This window comes from Lepidochelys olivacea (genome assembly GCF_965140295.1).
Source record: "Lepidochelys olivacea isolate rLepOli2 genome assembly, chromosome: 7".
NCBI lineage: Eukaryota > Metazoa > Chordata > Testudines > Cheloniidae > Lepidochelys > Lepidochelys olivacea.
The window spans coordinates 59,041,950-59,063,488 of NC_140417.1; the positions used below are offsets into that span (position 1 = coordinate 59,041,950).

Here is a 21,539-nt window from a genome sequence, read left to right on the forward strand (position 1 = left end):
TGCCCATGTCCTGTGGATGGAGAGAGAGGGCTTCAGTCTCCGGGGCTATCAAGCCAGCACCTTGCCCTAGCAATTCAGCAAACCGTCAAGAAAACACCATTTATTTGTTAATATTGGAGCAAGGAAACTCTCTGATGTATGGGGCCAGAAAGAAGCCCAGCTCCCTGGCAGCTCTATACACCAGCTGAGCTGCTCTGAGTCATATGAGCTGGTTTGAGTGCCTCTTGGCTCCAGTAGCTTGTGGTTCATTTTGTGCTTCTCCACTTCTGCTTTCCCCAGGAAATAAGCACAGCAGCTAACCAAGTGATTCACAGTGGAAAGTTTAAAGAGTAGAGTGGGAGCTGTTGAATGCTTTAGGATGCCTGGCAGGACAACTGTGTCACAGACAAAAGAAGAAAAGCCGGTTTTCCTGGATATAGCAACTGCTAGCTTTGGAAGTCGCTGAACCTGCATGCCCAGGTATGTCACCTGCTTTTCAGATTTGCTTTGAAATTGGAAGTGACGGGTTCACTGCTCTAGCAAAGCAGGTGGTGTCTGTCATATTGACCAAACACTTTGTTTTGGCAGAGTCACTTTTAAATGGGAGAGGCTTTTGTGAAAGTTCAGCATGGTGTTGGGCTGTCGGGAGAGAGTGGAACAGCAGGGATACACACGTGAGTCTGTGTTCTCTGTTCTAGGGACAGCAAAGGGATTATAGGTGCAGAATGTATCAGCTGCTGTTGTTAACAGAGTTATTTGATTTGCTGTAATTGCCTCCAACTCTCATATACTTCTGTTTTTGTGTGATTTATGTTGAGCTGGCTTCCATTCTACTCTTCTTGAGGGTCTTTCTCGGAGATTAGTTTTTATCGTTAGGCTGCCTGTGGGTAACTAGCAGCTTCCAATGTTCTACTTAGCATCAGGGAACAATATTTCACTGACGGCTAGACTGCACCTTACAAGTGCAATTCCTCACTGCATTATCCCCTATGCTACTCCGACTGACTCTAACAGGTGTGCAGGGTATATTAATCAATGTAGAATCTGACCTGACAAGGAGATTGCAAGCTCTCTCTTTCCCGCCCCACCCCGCCCCAGGGGAATGAACGAAAGCAGGCCAAACCTTAACATTCCATAACAAAGTTTTTGTTGTGCACGGAAAGGCTGTCCAAAGCAAAGCAAACAGAGAAGCCCTTAAGAACCTGAGAAAGAATTAATGATTTGCCAAAATGCCGTATAGAAAGACCTGCTTTGAAATACAGGCAGCAAACCACCCGCACAACTGAAATGTGGTCTAATAAGAAGAACATGTTGGGCCAAATTCAATCTTGATGTAAATCTATTAGCTTTAACGGAGTCACGCCTGCTCATGCTGTGTCTGAACTGGACATGTTGTAACATTAATCATATTGCTGCAGAAACCAAGGACCGTATCCTATGAAAAGACACCTGTCCTTCAGACAATGTACAACCCTCTCTACATTTGTCAGTATGTTTAATAGTCCATCTTCTCTTATTTTTTGTTTAGTGAATACTTAAGGGCCCCAACAAAGAGAGGGCCCTACTGTGCTAGGTGCTGTACAAACACAGAAGAGAGAGGGCATGCCTCAAAGAGTTTACAATCTAAAGAGACAAGACAAAACGTGGAAGGGGAGTTGCACTTAGCAACGTTAACTAAGTTCTTACTTTTTGTATAGCATATAGTCTGGGTTCACACTGTAAATTTATATGTTTTTAGATTTTCCTTGTGAAATATTATTCCCAGTTCAAACACTAGATGCATGGTTGAAAGTTGTAAATAACGGATCAGATCAGAGGGAATTCTGGGAGGAGGAGCAAAGATGATTAGGAGACAGAAGAGATTGACTAAATGGAATGATAAAGGAAAGTAAATATGTAGCATCTGACCAACTGACTATTATGAGGGAATAGGATGCTATCTACAAGCATGGAAGGGCGCAAACAACCAGGAGGGAGAGAAGTCGTGGTGGATTCTTCATCAGTGACAATTTTTAAATCAAGATTGCATGTTTTTCTACAAGATCTGTTCTAGGAATTATTTGGGCTGTGTTATACAAGACTAGATGATCACAACAGTCCCTTCTGGCTTTGGAATCTGTTAATTTATGTATTAATTGAGGGAGTTAAGAGTGAATAGACCTACAGTGTTTGGGATGAAATTAAGTAAAGGAAAATGTATACTGAATATCAGGAGACACTTTCAATAAATGAGATCTGCTAGGCAGTAGAATAATCTCTGGATGGAGCTGGTTGAAGCCTCATCATTTGGGGCATTTAAAACTAGTCTCTGAGTATTCACTGGAGAACAGTGGTCCTTGCCTGGCTGGAGAGGAATGTAGTAGGGGACCCAAGAATGCTTCCAGCTTTGATTCAGTGACCTAGCTGTTTTTGGTGCTCTCCAGAACATTGGAGTTTATTGTACAGTTGGAGCAGAGAAGTGCTTATGGAGAGCAACCCTGGCTGCAGAGTTTGGAGCCAAACTTCCCAGATGTTTTGATCCAGCATCTTGCTTTGGGACTTGTCTCTAACTGACTATTTTCTCATTTCACAAGATCGTTTGGTTGAATCTCTCGAGCTCTGAGCAGTCTAGTAGTTGGTAGACAGAATAGAACAGTGGACCAAAATGTGGTCTGGTTGGGGGATTGGTGCTGTGTAGGAACAACTTATTCTCCATAAAGTGAACCACAAAAGAAGAGCTACACTATTTCAACTAGTGAGGCTCTTTGATTGTTTCTCACTGCCAGACCCCATTTTCCATTTGCCCCTTTTCAGTCAGAGAAGGCCCAGCCACTTGCACTGTGATTTCTTACAGATGTCATTTAGAACAAAAGATAAAATTGTACTAGTAAGTATCACTTCCCCTTTTTTTTACTTGCTGCTACTTTCTGAGTGACAGCAGTGGGCCTTTTGTATATTTTTACTTTCATGTCCCTTTTTTAAAACACTATTGTATTTTAGAGACTTTTGTTCCATGTCTTCTTGCTATGTAAAAATGTTTCATAACTTGTCAAAACTAAAAAGAAAACAGTGCTTAATAGCTAGATCCTAAGCGATCAGTGCCTTACTCATGTGAATAGGCCTCATTTAAGCTTGGCTAATACAAAAAAAAATTAGTTTTAGTTTTAAAAAAAAGAGTTCATAAATTTGTCAATTATCAAATAATTTTATATATTTCTGGATCTGCCACTGGCCTGCTGGGGGACCTTAGGTATGTCACTTGACCTCTCTGTGCCTCAGTTTCTCCATCTAGAAAATGGGGATAATGATCCCTGACCTCCATTGTAAAGTGCTTTGATGTCTAGTGATGAAAAGTGCCATATAAGAGATAGATAGTCTTATTATTGTCATTGGATCATCTCTGGTCTTTACTGATGCAAGTAATCCTGTTGAGTTCCATCGGACTATACTGTGTTACTAACCTGAATAAGCATTTGCTGGATCCAGCCATAGAGGCGGAAAAATACCTAAATCCGGTGTTCTCCCTGGTGGTGATAACTGGCTTTACTTTTGCAGTGCCACCACCAAGGTGGTGAGACTACTGTTATGAAGAAGGGATGCCCTTCAGACTTGTTGCGAAGGGCAAGGGCTGCCTCTTTGACAACGACTGGCTCTGAACACACTTTTCATTAGCCCCCTTAGGAAAGTCCAGACTCTTCTGAGGCAATACACAGCTCAGAAGTGGGCTGAGGCCAAGCAATGTCGTTTTACCAGAGCCAAAAATGAAGCATGACAAATGCTTGGCCCGCTCATGGGGCACATGGTCTTCCTGTCTATCTTCTGCAGTGCTGTCATTGCACACATTCTGCCCATGGCATGGTGTTGTCTTCATTAATTACTTATTTTTTTTAAAAACTGGGTGCTGGTGACAAGTGGCAGATCAACAGCCTTTGGAGACGGACGTCTCCTGATTATCCACGGTGATGGAGCAAGCTTCCCCTTTGGTGCCCTACCTACAGCCCTGACTTGAAGGTACAGAACTAACCTCATAGTTCTGTCTCCATGTCCACTTCCCCCTTACCTTCCTGCTGTGACTGCTAGCAAAGAGTAGTGCTATGACCACCGATTTGTTCCACATGGGCCACTGAACAGCCATGAAATGGCAAAAATATCCCCATCACTGGAGCCCTGGGCTACTGCCTGAGAACCAGGGACTGAAACTGACCAGGCTGGTTTCAGTGCCCAAGCTGGGCAAAGTGCCAGTAGTAAACAAGCAGCATACGTGCTGGAGAGCAAATGAGCATGAAGCTTTAACAGTTTAATCTGGCTGTGGTGAGGGAATTTAAGGTATGTTTAGTAGAGATGGCTGGGGATTTTCCCTCAAAATATTTTTTCAACAGAAAGTACAGTTTCAGGAGAACAAATTGAAATTTTCCAGCAGAAATGTTTTCTGTTGGGAAAATCAAAATAAACTATTTCATATCATCCCCAACATATTGATGTTGACTATTTCATTTTGAGTCAATTCACCATTAATCTTCTATGTGCCTCATGTCCCATATTCTCCTTTAGAGTTTGGGCTCCGTGGTTGTACTACATCTCCCAGGGTGCACTGTGGGTCTTCTCTCTGGTTGAACTGATGTGGTGCATCACGGGAGATGTTTGGCTGGGAAGCATAGCCCATAAAGAAGAATGGGGGCATGAGCCACTCGAACTACAACTCCCATAAGGCACCAGGGAACCTCAGGGGGAAACAGATTAATATCCAGCCAACCTGAAAGTAAGTGTTTCAGTTTGGTTCACAAACTGAAATAAAATATGTTGATTCAGAAATGTCAAAATGTTTCCTGTATTTGGAACTATTGAAGTGAAATCTTCTGATGTTTCTGAACCACAAATTTTCAGAACTTTGTTACATTACACTTTTTGATATTTTGACTTTTTGTCCCAAATTGGGATAAAAACAAATGCTGAAATATTGTAATTTCTCATGGAATTTTTTCCAGTTTTCAGTTAGTTCTATTTTTTATCTTGAAAGTGATTACAGCATTGCCAATTTTCATGATTTTATTGCAAATCTCATGATATTTGGTGTTTTTAGTTAAAGCCCCAGCTCTGAGAGCCATGTGAATATATGAAAATCTCAACTTTCATTAAAAAAAATAAATAAATAAAAATTCTAGCCCTCATTGTTGGTGAGAAAAGCTTGGAAATGTGACGAGGGCTCAGAAAGCAGCAGGTAGAAAATAGAAAGAATGTCAAATATAGTATTTTCTTAAAATCTAATGATTTTTAAGCCAAGCTCATGATTTTGCAGGGCTATGAATTTTGACTGCTTGGGTTGGCTATACTGCCTTTAACATTTTTATTAACTATCTGGAATCAAGAGTAAGCAGCCCATGTAGAAAAACTTGTATTTCATATGCATAGGAAGTATGCCATTGTTTTTTTTATATATTACTTGTGTGGAGTGTACTGTTGTACTAAAGGTTCCGCTCTCATGTTAGTTCATGTATTAATAAATTGGGCAAGTGAAGTGAGCTCTTACATTCAACTCCATGGCATTTCTCTGTCTGTCTCATGGTAGTTTTTTGAAAAATGCATCTGATCAATTCCAAAATTCCAGGGAATGATCTAGGTGTCAGTGGGCAGAATCTTATTGATGTGGGTGAGAATTGGAAAAACCTGATTTCCTCTAATCTAAGTATTGTGACTCTGGATACAGGAGTGAGGCGTGACCTCGCAGAGGCCCATGGCAGGGAGCAGACCCTCTGGATATAGGGACAAGGCAGTGACTTCAGGGAGAGAATAAGTTTAGGGCACCATAGAGCTTCCCCTGCCTGCAGCACCAGAAGGGCGCCCTGTGGGCTTAAATTGAGGCTACTGGCAGACTCACTCCCCTACTTTGGCCAGTTCCCCCATCAGTGGGTCCCTCTCCCCGACTCTGGCCTGCATGGGCATCAGCTGGCTCTAGTGGTGGCAAGGTTCTGACTGTTGCCTGTGTGGGCGGAGCTGTACATTCGAAGTGTGCCACCCTCTAGTAATAATCCCTCACTTGTAATCCATAGACATCCGAGTGTTTTACAAAGCAGGTCAGCATCTTTATCCCCATATTACAAATGTGGAAACTGCGGCACAGAGTGAGGATGTGACTTGCCCAAGGTTATCCAGCACGCCAGCGGCAGAGCCAGGGCTAGAACCCAGGTCTCTTGAGTCCTAACCTAGTGCTCTATCAATTGTCTCTGTCCAACAGGTAAAGCCTATGCGAGTTCCATAGTATTCGCATGTTGCGCTTGTGAGGGTTGCTCTCAGCAATGAGTAGAGAGCTTATATGTAACAAACGATTGCAAGGAGAGATGGTAGAAAGCAGTAACCAGACCCTGCTGTCTTCAACAGTCTGCAGGTCCCTGATTTCCCCCGATGCCACCTTTCAAGGCAGAGGCAGGATAGCCCGGTATCATGCATTCCCCCAGCCCAGCCTGAATTGCGTGTGGTTGGCTGAGCTGCAGTTGCACCTGGTGGCCACTAGAGGCAGCCGTGCTGCATGGTGTTAAGTGGCTGCCAGTGTGGAACCTGCCCGGAGGAGGAAGTGGTGATGATGGCAAATGGAATAGACAAGGAGTGAGGGGGAGGGGGCAGATGGAACTGGGCTGAATGAGGAGGAAGAGGCTGGAGGGGAACTGAGGCAGGGAAGCACAGAAAAAGGGGGGCAGGCTGTGACTGAGTTGGGGGAAGAGGGGCACAGAATAGGGGAGCTGCTCCAGTCACCAGTGATCAATCCCCCCCCTTTGTTAGGGTTATATGCAAAGCTATGCCAATCATCTCATTACACATGGCAGCTCCGAGGAGGACAACCCCATCCAGCAACACACTGAAGCAGGCACTTGACTTTAAGTACGTGAGCAGTCCCACTGACATGCTTACGTGCTTTGCCGGCCAGAGCACTCCACATCCTGCAGGATCGAGCCCAAATGGCCAGGAAGGATGTGGGAAGCAGTAAGACTTAGGGGTGACAGTGGACAGAAAGTTACATCTGAGCTCACAAGGGGATATGGCAGAAAAAAGAGGCACTGAGTGAAACCCTGGCCCCAACTGAAGTCTATTGGAATTTTGCCGTTGACTTCAGTGGGGCCAGGACTTCATCCCATGTGATTTGTGACCAGGTGAGATCGTGTCTTGGAGCAGGGAGGCCTCTCTACATGAGTCCTGTGCGACTGCATATAAATACTGCATCCCATTTGGAGCATACTGACACCCAACAGATGTGCACAAAGTGAAAGGGATTAAGAGAAGACCAAGAAAAATAACTATGGAGCTTGGGGGCTGATTAGCCTTTCTGACTGGGAAAGACTTAACTAACTAACGACAGGGATCTGTTACTCAGCAGCTTCTGAGTGTTGAGACTGTTTCTGTGTATCGCACCTTCAATGGGCTGCAACTGCCATTTGGTGAGACAGCAAGTGCAGCATGTTACAAGTGAGACCCACACTGTGTGCTCTCTCCTGTAGAGTTTATTCTGGTGGCTGCCCTTAGTCTGAAAAGAAAGCCACTGAGATTCAGTCTGGCTGTTTCCCCTGTGCAAAGAGCAATAAATCAGCTCTTCATGGAAAATCCTTCAAGAAAATAATTAAGGTTGACAATTTTGGTTGGACATATTCCTGGAGGTTTCATTGCATAACATAATCTTTAATTCCTGGAGACTTCAGGACAATCCTGGAGGGTTGGCAACCATAAAAATAACCCTTGTTTTTAAACTCAGGTCTGTTTGGCCACGGCATGGACCCAGTAGAAGAGCTCCCAAAGCAGCAGGGGGATTTTCTGGACGAGACAGGGCAGGAGCCAGGACCTGACAGTGATGTGGAAGCCCTGGCACTGCCTGAGGCCAGCGGGGAGAGGCAGCACCAGTGCCCTGCTCTCCTGTGGGAGACCCTAGCCAAGGAGTTTCTGGAGTACGAGCAGGCGTCTCCCTACCTCATCCCAGAAGAGCAGCAGAGGAGGCTGCTGGGCTTCCTTCCCCTCTTCGTAAAGGTTTGCTCTTCTGCTGTCTTAGTGGCCTGGCTAGAGGCTTTACCCCTAATTCTCTCTTGCCCCGCACCTAGCGTGGTCGTCATTTACACTGTGGGTGGGGGTATGCCCTGTATGCTACAGGGTCTGTTCTGTAGCTCCTTTGTGGGGTGCTTTTGTCCTTCAGCCACCCTTCTAACAGCCCCTGCGGTGTGTGTGATTACATTGGGGAGCTGTAGTTTGGGGGACTGGGCAGATGGAAGCAAAGGATCTGCCAGTGGATGAGCATGTTTCAAAGCGGGAATGGAATTGGTGTGGCATGGGAAGGGTTACACCAGCGGTGCCCCTTGTTAAGAAGGGATGCGGATCCGGTCTGGGTACAGGTTAGGCTGGGATGGGCAAACTGTTTGGTTTATGCAACCTGATGGACAGAGAGCACAGAGTAAATGATGTCCGGATCAATTCTTGGAATAATAATACCTAGCTCTTACACAGCCCTGTTCATTGGTAGATCTCAAGGTGCTTTACAAAGGAAGCAAAGAGCACACTTCTGCACGAAAGCCAGTTAACTGTAACAATCATGCTGTTGATAGTCCATGTGTCTGTTGCAATATGTACTTTGTGCTCTAAGCCATTTTACAGAGGGGAAAATGAGGTACAGAGAGGTGATGTGACTTGCCCAGGGTCACCCAGGAGGCCAATGGCAGAAGTAGGAATAGACCCTTGATTTCCTGAGTCCCAATCAAGTGCTCTAACCACTAGACCATATTGCCACTTCCTACAGATGCTTCCCCCAGAGCTCCCATTTGCAAGAGGCTTTCAGGACAAAACCTAGTGATTGCTGCTTCCAGAGGGGCTACACCCACCATCTCCCGCATCCCCTGCTGTTGATTGAAACCTGGAGTGCTGCTTTTGTTTGACAGGGGCAAATATGTATCCACAGTGGTGAAAGGAGCTCTGCTCTTACAGCAGTAGACACGGCAATAGAACCTAGTGGGATGGATAGAAAATTGTTCCTAGTTTCAAATACGTTATGGCTGCATAAATGATGCTGTGGCTTCAAACTCAATCTAGCTGCAAATCTCAGCATGTAACAGTCACACTCTGCTATTGAAGATCCAAGTAGTGATGGGTCAGAACATTTAGATCCAGATTTCAGGCACCACCTCCCACAATGACATTTTCCTGCAAAAGAGTCTTGGTTTTGATGGCAGTCCATTTTGGGGGCAAGTTTTTGCTATTCATGCTGTGTGAGTGATTAGTCACCAAAGTCACTGTTTATGCTCCCCAACTAGTCAGGGCAGTGTTTCGCAATAGGAGTGTGGGGAGGCAGGAACCAGAGGTCTGGACTGTTCATAGCTTTTACATAGCTGCACAGATTGCTGTATGCAAATTGCGCCCCCGGGGGCCAAACGGCCCCAAAGGAGTTGGGAAAAGGCAAGGAGTGGGAGCATAGTGCACCATGTGTGCTGGGAGACACAAATTCAATTACACCTGGCAAGGGACATAAAAGGCAATAAAAAGAGGATCTTTAAATACATTGGGAGCAAGAGAAAAGGAAGGAGAGCTTATAACTTATGACATCAAGAAAGCTGTGGTGTTTAGTGCCTCATTTGTTTCATTCCCCACTAAAAAGTTGAATGGTGACCGATTACTTCTGAGTAACTGATCTTCAATAACTCCGGGAGGATGGGTGAGGTCACAGAGGACCAGAGAAGGGCAAACATAGTGTCTGTCTTTAAAAAGAGGACATGGGAATTATAGACCAGTCAGCCTACCATTGATACCTGGAAAGATACTGGGACAAATTATTAAACAATCTGGGGGATAAGGTTCTAAGGAATAGCCAGCATGGATTTTCCAAGAAAAAATTGTGTTAAACCAACCTAACTTCCTATTTGATGCAGTTCCTGGCCCAGTGGAAGGGGGGAAAGCAGTAGATGTGATATATCTTCATTTTTTATTAAGGCTTTTGACACAATCCCACGTGACATTCTCAGGGAAATGTGGTCTAGATGAAATTGCTGTAAGGTGGGTGCACAGATGATTGAAAGACCGTATTCAAACAGGTTTCAGAGTACCAGCCATGTTAGTCTGTATTCGCAAAAAGAAAAGGAGTACCTGTGGTACCTTAGAGACTAACAAATTTATTTGAACATAAGCTTTCATGAGCTAAAGCTCACTTCATCGGATACATTCAGTGGAAAATACAGTGGGGAGATTTATATACATAAAGAACATGAAACAATAGGTGTTACCATACACACTGTAAGGAGAGTGATCACTTAAGATGAGCTATTACCAGCAGGAGAAAGGGGGAGGTGGGAGAGAGGGGGGAGAAAACCCCTCCCACCATCAACCTCAGCCTGGACCAGTCCACACAAGAGATCCACTTCCTGGACACTATGGTGCTAATAAGCGATGGTCACATAAACACCACCCTATACGAGAAACCTACTGACCGCTATTCCTACCTACATGCCTCCAGCTTTCACCCAGACCACACCACACAATCCATTGTCTACAGCCAAGCTCTACGATACAACCGCATTTGCTCCAACCCCTCAGACAGAGACAAACACCTACAAGATCTCTATCAAGCATTCTTACAACTACAATACCCACCTGCTGAAGTGAAGAAACAGATTGACAGAGCCAGAAGAGTACCCAGAAGTCACCTACTACAGGACAGGCCCAACAAAGAAAATAACAGAACGCCACTAGCCATCACCTTCAGCCCCCTTCACCTTCAGCAAACCTCTCCAACGCATCCTCAAGGATCTACAACCTATCCTGAAGGACGACCCATCACTCTCGCAGATCTTGGGAGAGAGGCCAGTCCTTGCTTACAGACAGCCCTCCAACCTGAAGCAAATACTCACCAGCAACCACACACCACACAACAGAACCACTAACCCAGGAACCTATCCTTGCAACAAAGCCCGTTGCCAACTGTGTCCACATATCTATTCAGGGGACACCATCATAGGGCCTAATCACATCAGCCACACTATCAGAGGCTCGTTCACCTGCACATCTACCAATGCCATCATGTGCCAGCAATGCCCCTCTGCCATGTACATTGGTCAAACTGGACAATGTCTATGTAAAAGAATAAATGGACACAAATCAGACATCAGGAATTATAACATTCAAAAACCAATCAGAGAACACTTCAATCTCTCTGGTCACTCGATTATAGACCTAAAAGTTGCAATTCTTCAACAAAAAACCTTCAAAAACAGACTCCAGCGAGAGACTGCTGAATTGGAATTAATTTGCAAACTAGATACAATTAACTTAGGCTTGAATAGAGACTGGGAGTGGATGGGTCATTACACAAAGTAAAATTATCTCCCCATGTTTATTCCCCCCCCCCCACTGTTCCTCAGACATTCTTGTCAACTGCTAGAAATGGCTCATCTTGATTATCAGTACAAAAGTTTTTCTCTCTCCCCCCCCTGCTCTCCTGCTGGTAATAGCTCATCTTAAGTGATCACTCTCGTTACAGTGTGTATAGTAACACCCATTGTTTCGTGTTCTCTATGTATATAAATCTCCCCACTGTATTTTCCACTGAATGCATCTGATGAAGTGAGCTTTAGCTCACAAAAGCTTATGCTCAAATAAATTGTTAGTCTCTAAGGTGCCACAAGTACTCCTTTTCTTTTTGTGTATTCAAACAGCAGTTATCAATGGTTTATTGTCAAACTGGGAGGGTGTATGGGGTCCCTCAGGGGTTGGTCCTGGGTCCAGTACTATTAAATAGTTTTGTTAAACCATTTGGATAATGGAGTGGGGAGTATGTTTATAAAATTCGCAGATGACGCCAAGTTGGGAGGGGTTGCAAGCACTTTGGAGGACAGGATTCGAATTCAAAACCACCTTGACAAATTAGAGAATCGGTCTGAAATCAATGAGCTGAAATTCAATAAAGACAAGTGCAAAGTACTTCACATAGGAAGGAAAAATCAAATGCACAACTACAAAATGGGGAATAACTGGTTAGGTGGATCTGGGGGGTCTAGTGCATCAAAAATGAAATGTGAGTCAACAATGTGATGCAGCTACAAAAAAGGCTAATATCACTCTGGGATGTACTAACACAGGGGTTCTCAAACTGGGGGTTGGGACCCCGGGGGGTCACGAGGTTATTACGGGGGGGTCGCGAGCTGTCAGCCTAAACCCCTCTTTGCCTCCAGCATTTACAATGGTGTTAAATATATTAAAAAGTGGTTTTTATTTATAAGGGGGGTCGCACTCAGAGGCTTGCTATGTGAAAAGGGTCACCAGTACAAAAGTTTGAGAACCACTGTATTAACAGGAGTGCTGTATGTAAGACATGGGAGGTAATTGTCCTGTTTTACTCAGCATTGGTGGGGTCCCCACTAGAGTGCTGTGTCCAGTTCTGGGTGCCACATTTTAGGAAAGATGTGGACAAATTGGAGAGTCCAGAGGAGAGCCACACAAATGATAAAAGGTTTAGAAAACCGAACATGTAGAGAGAGGTTAAAAAAATTGGCCGTATTTAGTCCCAAGAAAAGAAGACTGAGGGGGGACCTGATAAGTTTTCAAACATGTTAAGGGCTGTTATAAAGAGGATGGTGATCAGTGGTTCTCCTTGTCCACTGAAGTTAGGACAACAAGTAATGGGCTTCATCTGCAGCAAGGGAGTTTTAGGTTAGATATTAGGAGAAACTTTCTAACTGTAAGGGTAGTTGAGCTCTGGAACAGGCTACCAAGGAAATTGTGGAATCCCCTTCATTGGAGGCTGTTAAGAACAGGCTGGACAAACACCTGTCAGGGATGGTCCAGGTTTATTTGGCCCTGCCTCTGCGAAGGGGCCTGGCCTTGATGACTTTTTGGGTCCCTTTCAGCCCTGCATTGCTCGATTTCGTGCTCCGGGAAGGACTGTGAAATCCACACCTAAGCTCCCCCACCTCCAGTTCTGCCCATTCCCTAACTCAGGCCTGTGCCTGTCAGGTACAACATGGCCCATGACAGCTAATCAGTAACATCCTTTCTAGTCCATGTTTTCAGAGAAATAGTTGCTTGTGGTAAAATCCATGACTCTTTCAGGTTTGGCTGATATTTCACCAGTCAAACGGCAGCCGTCTGAACTCTCAGAAGCCATGAATGATCTGACCCAATGAATGAATGAGCAAACACTTTGTGTTCATCCATCGCTCCTTTTTTGTACTGCTTAACCAGCCAACGGCCTGTCCGGTCCCATTGCAACTTGAAGATTTGCTGCTGGTGAGCCTGAGTGTTTTAAACCTGCAGCTTCCCCCACTGCGCCTGTGTGTTTCTGTAGCACAAAGGTCTGGTTAATGTTCTATCAGGTGAAAAGTGAAAGCCTCCCTCAGCTGCCACTTTCTCCTTCCCCTGGGGCTTTGTTCACATACAAGTGTGACTGTCCCAAGTTCAGGAACCTGCCTCCTCCTGCCTGCAAGCATTGAACAGACTCTGTATGTGTCGGGGGAAACCCTTGCCCCTCTGAGTCAATGGCAAAATTCTGACTGACTTCCAGGGGGCCAGAATTTCAGCCTTGACCTTTAAAAGACACTCTACTTTGACTCAGGCACTTATCGGCTTGGCCGGTTTCTGTCAACAGGGCCCATGTGCTTTTTAAACACTGTTGCACTGTGCCATGCTGCGCTCCCCTCCCCATGCATTGCCTGGAACAGTGCAACAGTGACACACAACCCTTGCAGAGGGCACAACCTTACTCTGAGTTTCTGTTCTCCCTTTGCTAGCTGCGCTTCTCTCTGGGTTCCCCCTTTGCGCTCCAATTGAATTAGGGGACGCCCACTCCTTAGGTAGGCTTGGCCAGCCACAGCCCCCAGTCAGTATCTGGCCTGGGCTGGCACACACCCAGGAATCAAGGCTTGTTAAGGGAAGGAGAAACCATCTATGTTGGGAGGGAAAGAAATCAGAAGTGAAGCTGCTTTGGCTTTGCGGCTCTGGCCCCTAAGCTAGCTAGATTAACGCTCGCGTGGGTATGTCTACACTGGCTGCAATTGCACCTCATGACTGCAGTGTAGACATACCCCTAAAGGCAGGTTGTTGAGGCAGCAGAGTGGAGAGGACAGGGAGAGGCAGCTGCTCTTCTCTAGAAGGCAAGGGCCCAATCCCACCCAGGCACCCACATCACCCTGTCCCCTGCGAGGACGAGGAGGCTCTGTCGTTTCACGAGACTCCTCGTGGTAGTAAATTTAGAGGATTGGGCCCTAAAAGCTGGTTGTGCAACCCCTACTCTTAGGGACTGGGGACTGGTTTGGCCCTGGCATGGGTTAGGGCATCCCTGACCTCTGAAGTGGCCCCTGTGGGCTACTGTAAGGGTGTAGAAATCACTGGGGTTCATGTCCTGCCATTCTGCCTCCTGGCTTGATCCACCTCCCACTCCCCCCCCAGCCCCGTCCCCATCCCAGAATGCTGGCAACACAGAGCTCGTGGAGCTGGCTCTAGGAGTGGACCAAGGATATTCCCTAAGGGAGGTTGTGGGGTACTTGCTTATCCTCCGGTCCTAGTACGCCAGCCTAGCTGGCAATAAGGGGCCACATGGGGCAGTTGCGATCTGGCCCCTGGTCAGCAAGTGTAATTCCTCATGGGTTCTGTGGGGAGGGGAGTCCTGATTCTACCACCAGAGACCTGTGGAAGTGAAATTGTTCGTAAAAGCTCCCTCACGGGTCCCTTTAGGCCATCCCAGGACGGTTTAGGCAGTGTCTCAGCAGTAGTGAAAATTTTTTTTCCGCAACACTTCAATGCAAAGTTGGATTTGTCTCAAGGAAATTTTAAAATCCAGAATTTTAAACCTTGAGGGTTTCATCCAAGATGGACTCACTTCCAAGTGTAAAAACAGTTACTCCAAACTGATGCTATTTTGGAGCAAAACATTGCAAGTTTCTTGTGACTGATAGGGAGGAAAAACACAAAGTTGCAATGAAACACAAAAGCTTCAGACACCAAGCAATCAGAGCTATGTAGGCCTGGAAGGGACCCCAAAAAGTATCAAGTTGCCAGTATTTCACACAGCCTTATTCAGGAGTTCACACCCCAGTCAATCAACAAGAAATAAACTGGAGTTAGCCAGAAGTGACTGTATATAGTAGCTTCAGAAAATCTTTGCTATTCAGTATTACTTCTATGGAAGGGATTTTTTTTGGAGTGAAACTTTCAAAGGATTGAGGATGTTAGACATCCAGCTTGCTGTTGCAGAAGTTCTTTTGAGTGTCCACCCAAAGCTAGAAATTTAAGGATTTAGAGCTATGCAGAAAAGCAGGAAGTCATGTTGTTTTTTTTATCTACCACTATTGTCAAGGTTCCTCCCCGACTCTGGACTCTAGGGTACAGATGTGGGGACCTGCATGAAAAACCTCCTAAGCTTATCTTTACCAGCTTAGGTCAAAACTTCCCCAAGGTACAAAATATTCCACCCGTTGTCCTTGGACTGGCCGCTACCACCACCAAACTAATACTGGTTACTGGGGAAGAGCTGTTTGGACGCGTCCTTCCCCCCAAAATACTTCCCAAAACCTTGCACCCCACTTCCTGGACAAGGTTTGGTAAAAAGCCTCGCCAATTTGCCTAGGTGACTACAGACCCAGACCCTTGGATCTTAAGAACAATGAACAATCCTCCCAACACTTGCACCCCCCTTTCCTGGGAAATGTTGGATAAAAAGCCTCACCAATTTGCATAGGTGACCACAGACCCAAACCCTTGGATCTGAGAACAATGAATAAGCATTCAGTTTTCTTACAAGAAGACTTTTAATAAAAATAGAAGTAAATAGAAATAAAGAAATCCCCCCTGTAAAATCAGGATGGTAGATATCTTACAGGGTAATTAGATTCAAAAAACATAGAGAACCCCTCTAGGCAAAACCTTAAGTTACAAAAAAGATACACAGACAGAAATAGTTATTCTATTCAGCACAATTCTTTTCTCAGCCATTTAAAGAAATCATAATCTAACACATACCTAGCTAGATTACTTACTAAAAGTTCTAAGACTCCATTCCTGGTCTATCCCCGGTAAAGACCAGCATATAGACAGACACAGACCCTTTGTTTCTCTCCCTCCTCCCAGCTTTTGAAAGTATCTTGTCTCCTCATTGGTCATTTTGGTCAGGTGCCAGCGAGGTTATCTTTAGCTTCTTAACCCTTTACAGGTGAGAGGAGCTTTCCCCTGGCCAGGAGGGATTTCAAAGGGGTTTACCCTTCCCTTTATATTTATGACAACTATGAAGAAAAAAATGATCTTTAGCACACCTAGGAGGAAGGGTTTCTCTTCCCCATGATGCACGCGCAGAAGTGCAGAGACAGTCACATTTATAAACAAGGTCTCCTTGGACATATTCACACCCCTTGTGCGTTTGCTTTCCACACACATCCTAGTATGACTGCTGGTGGAAAGTGGATTCCCAGAACTCACTACTGCCCACTGATAGTGAACTTTAAATTCCTAAGAACCTTGAATGGCTACGCTGCAATCCAGAAAGGGAGCCGTGAACTCCTTGGGCCATAGGTTCATTATAGTGTTTTCAGTGAAGAGTTTTCCCAGTTCCCTGGGATGAATCAGCAGAACTTTGCACAATGTGAGCATTCTGGGCCAGATGACCTAGAACTCTGCAGATTTGCATCACAGAGAATTGAGCCCTTTAACTCTAAAGAGAATCAGGATTTTTACCACGTGGTCTTTTTCTCCTTTCTTGTGAAATCCTCCCTCCCTCCCTGGCCTGTACTTGGGGACGAAAATCCTAGCTCAGTTTGTGTATGTCGTAAGATTTTCAGCCACGGGAGGTTGCCTGGGGGCTTGTAAGCCCCAGTTCCTCGTTCTAATTAAGATGACTGCCCTTTGCAGTACCTTCCTCCCCCTCTTTGCTTTTCCCTTCCTCTGTGCATCACTCCATGGCCATTACACGTTTGGAACCTTTGCACTTAAGCAGAGTTTTGGTTCTGTTTCCCGCGGCTGTAGGCAGGAGGAGGGGACGGTTGCTTCACAGGCGGAGCACAAGGGCTCCATGAGTCATCCGGGCCCACGGTCTGACGGGGTTAGTGGAAACATTGTGCATGTGACTCACACCCAGGGCAGGGCAGCGTGACCCCCACAGCTTCTCCTGTGGCTCTTCATGCTATTGAGAGCATTGGAGTTATTGATTTATTATACGGTTGGCCTTTGATCCAGCCAAGATCTCCTATCCTGCCATCCAGCACTGGGCAGGAGCTGATGCTCCAGAGGAACATTAAGTCCTCCCCAATGGAAGTGTGACAAGGTCTATGATCTTGCATAGGAAACCAAGGCTCCTCTGTTGAACTACCTTGTTAGTAGAGTTAGAACCCTGTGTAAAACCGCTGAGTGCATTTTGTTGATTCACTGAGGCAGGTGCAGCTTGTTTGCGCTAGCAAGATCCGAGAGCTGGGCATGGCCGATGCCACAGAGGCAGGGAGGTGTCCTAGGAAAGAAACCTGAGGAATATTCTGGGTTGGCGAGAGAGCTCAGGCTGAGGTTTGTTATATGAGTTACCAGTAAAGGAGGGGAGTCGGTTTGACCTTCAAGTCTGGGAGCAAGTTGGGCATGACACCTGGTTCTGGGGAGACAGAATATCCAGAGTTGGGAGAGTGGCCCATGTTTAGCCATTGAATCCAACTCCTCTCTTGGAGTATACAATGGGAGCATGGTGGCCTTTCAGCAAGGTTTTTGCACTAGTACTGTGTTATGATGAAGCTGTGGGTGTACCATTGCTGGATCCAAATGGAACTGCACAGCTTTGTGTCCTGGGCCCTATTCTGCTAGTGGCTAGTGAGTCTTCTCCTAAGTGGTAGGGGCTTGTGCTTTCAGAGCAGGAAGATTGGAGATCTATTCCTGTTTCACCCTGAAGTGGCAACGGTACGCAGCATAGAGACAACCATTACATCTCAGGTTTCAGAGTAGCAGCCGTGTTAGTCTGTATTCGCAAAAAGAAAAGGAGTACTTGTGGCACCTTAGAGACTAACCAATTTATTTGAGCATAAGCTTTCGTGAGCTACAGCTCACTTCATTGGATCTCAGTAAGGGCCCCCATGGATTTCTTGCAGTTCCATTTGCCCAGCTGAATGATCCCCACCACTACAAACCCCTGTGTCACATGCAAGGGCAGTGGTGAAGCAGTATATGACCAAATATCTACAACACAGGTTCTCAGTTACAAGAACATTATTTTAAGTTGGCTTGACACTTATATACACACACACATTTTATATATATATTATTGATTGGGTTAAAAATTGAATTGGTAGGGGCACAATGCAATCACACTCTCTGCTCATTTGTAGCAAGGATGTACAAAGTCAGTACAACTTATAATGTGCTGACCCAGCAGGCCCGGAAATAGAACCCAGGTTTTCTGAGTCCTACTCCAGTGCTCTGTTCACTAAGCCACACTATCTAACAACCAGACCAGGGAATGGGAGATCAAGGCTTCTGGGTTTTGTTGCCAGCTGTGCCACTAACTCACTGTCCAGCCTTGGGCAGGTTATGTATTCTCTGTGGTGTGTCTTTTCCTCGCCCACCCCCGCATCTGTAAATATGAGAGAATACACTGGCTCAGAGGTGCTTGCCATGCTTTGTGGAGTGGTTGCAGACCCTGGGCTGTGAGTGTCTGTTGTCATTAGTTGATTTCTGAAGTGTTGAAATATTTCCTTTAGTCAGATTTAAGTTGTACCAAAGAATCAGTTTGTCAGCTGAGTGAAATAAGGCCCTGTGCTCAACTCAGTGGCATTTCTCTGTCTGTCTGTAATGTGATAACTCTCTTGAAAACCACATCCGATCAGTTCCAAAATTCCAGGGAACATTCTAGAGAGACAAGGTGGGTGAGGTAATATCTTTTATTGGACCAACTGCTGTTGGTGAGAGAGACAAGCTTTTGAGCTACACAGGGGCTCTTCTTCCGGTGTGGGAAAGGTACCCAGAGTGTCACAGATAAGTACGAGATTGAACAGATAGTTTTAGCATAAGTAGTTAGCACATATTCTAAGGCAGTGGTATGCAAACGGGGGGCGCAAGAGGCTCTCTGTGGGAGGGCACAAAGAAACATTGTTAATATCACTTTTCACAGCAGACTTACTAGCGCCATCTTGCCACCCTTACTTCTGCAGTGCTGCTGGTGGCGGCACGGCCTTCAGAACCGGGTGGCTGGAGAGCGGCGACTGCTGGCCGGGGCAATGTTCTTTGCGGAGCAGGATTTAAAACGTATTCCCACACAGGGCACTACAGCAATGCACAGATTTTGGTGCCATAAAAAGTGCCAAGCAAAGACTCTAGGGATAGTCAGTATTCGACTGCACGGTTTATGTACGTATTCCTAAAGGTTAGTTTGATCTTTTTCAAACAAAATGGTTAAGTTGGTTGTGGATGGTAATAGTAAATGTTGCAGTGTTTCTGATTCCTCATCAGATACTAACGTTACTCCAATAAAAGTTAAAAACAAACAAAGAAAAAACCAACAACCCACTGATATGGAGGGTAATGCAGCTGAACGTGTATGTGAACCTTCAACAAGTCTTAGCGCTAGTGAGTCTGCTGTGAAAAGTTATATTAAAGAACCTTACGTTTTAACTTAAGAAAATATCAAATTAAATATATAAAACTGGGATTCTCATGGACTCTTGTCAAGCATGAGCAATGACAGCTATGTGTTTTGCGTTTTGAGGTATTAGCAAATGACAGCATTAAACTGTCAAAGCACAGATGATACATTATGATTGTAATGCTTCTGCCAGGTGGAGCCGGCAGCAACCAGGGCTGGGTTCAATATCTAGGGATTCCTCTTCAACAATAAAATACAGAACAGGCTCGAGCCCCCACCCAGTAACCTGGGAAAATTACACCTCTCCCCGGGCTCCTCTGAGAGGAAATACTTCCCCACTCGCAAGTACAGAGTCTGAATGTAGAAAAGAAACTTTTAATGGGAGAAGGGAAGTCACCAGACCATAATTAGGGGAAATGCCAGAAGCAGGATTCATAAACATAAAACTGTGAGCAGGACACCCACTCCAGTGTGTGTGGGGCAGTGTCTTCTGCCTCATGTTCTTGAGTTTTACAACCAAAAGTTCCTTTACTGTGCCCCTCTCTGCTCCCTCACCAGACCGCACTCACAGTGGTTGTCCTTGGTCAGTGAGGACCCAGAGTTCAGAGGTGCAGCTGTATGCGTTCACCTCCCACTTGGGGAAGAAGGCACTGTGCTTGCTCTGCTATCTGAGCACTTGCTATAGATGGCTGCCCTGCCAGCTATGGTTCCTCTTTGCTGGCTGCCCTGCTAGCCACTTTTTCACTCACTGGTCACCTTCTGCCACCTGCGCCTCTGCTGTGACCTCTGCAGGTCAGACCCTTGAAATTCCACCCAGCTCTTAGTGATTTTCAGCTCTGAGGCTGGGCAGAGATGCTGTCCCACTACAAGTGATTGTTAACTCTTTTAAGCACTTAAAATAACAAAAAGACTCCTAATGGAGCCTATATAGATTGATTGTTGAGCAATGGGGAGGAACAGGTTAAACCAGATGTGGGACCCTTAAGGAGAGTCCACATCTCCTGGTTGGGATATCTCTGTCCAGCCCTTGTACTTTCACATGGCTCTGGCATTCGAGCCCTTGGCTTAATGAGGTCCTTTCAGATGAGGGTGACCCCCTCATTTGGGACAGGTTAAGCGCAGTTCTGCTCCCCTTTATTCATACAATAAAGACAACAACATTGATAACAGCATTTCACTACCCCTGCATTCAATATTAAAGTGATTTGTAACCAAGCACCAGCCACTTGATCACTTTGAGCGACATCCGATGGAAATCTATGCAGAGTAGGTGGGTTCATGTAAATACAGTTTGCTCCTGAAGTCTCTCCCTTTCCCAGCTAGCTGTTAGGGGAGAATTCATTTATACCCTGCTTACATCCTCCCGCCTACAATTACGAAACATTCTGAACGTGCAAATAAGATAATTTTTTTCAAAAGCCATGCTCAATTATTGAGCGGTCAAAGAGACATGATGAAAAAACAAGTGAGTGTGCCATTAAAAGCTCCGAAAGCATCCCTGGAAGTAGCATATTTGATTGCTAAGTGGATGAAGCTGCATACCATTGGTGAGGTATTAGTATTACCAGCTGCGGTAAAGATGTGTCAAATTGTGCATGAAGATAAATATGGTGAAACTTTGGAAACTATTCCTTAGTTATGGGATACAGTGAGCTAGTGGATCAATTAACTTTCTGAAGCTATCAAATTGAAACTTTTGACTAGAGTTAAACAAAGTTTGCCAAACAACTTGGTGAGAGCACTGATATTGGGAATTTGGCTCAGTTCATTGCGTGTGTTAGGTATTGCTATGAGGAGGAAATTCTGAAAGATATGCCATTCTGCAAATGAATTGACGGGCAAACTATGGGAAAAGACATCTTCAGTCTTGTGAATGAATTTTTCAGAGCACATGGCCTGTCAAGGTTAATTGCATTGGCATGTGTACTGATGGTGGAGCTGTGATGGTGGGTCCCACAAAGGGCTTTATAGGGAAAGTACTCGGCATTGCTCCCTACATTAAATCCACACATTGCAAGATACACTGTGA

General features: G+C 45.3%; 1 protein-coding gene across 1 annotated transcript in view; it reads left to right on the top strand.

Moving 5' to 3' along the window:
* Positions 1-568: 568 nt before the first annotated feature.
* The window catches only part of WDFY4 (WDFY family member 4), a 236,835-nt gene continuing 215,864 nt past the window's right edge, over positions 569-21,539 (top strand). The window contains exons 1-2 of the mRNA XM_084634805.1: positions 569-653; positions 7,697-7,965. Coding sequence (XP_084490931.1) covers positions 608-653; positions 7,697-7,965 — 315 coding nt within the window. The 5' untranslated portion in view covers positions 569-607. The remainder of the gene's footprint in view (positions 654-7,696; positions 7,966-21,539) is intronic.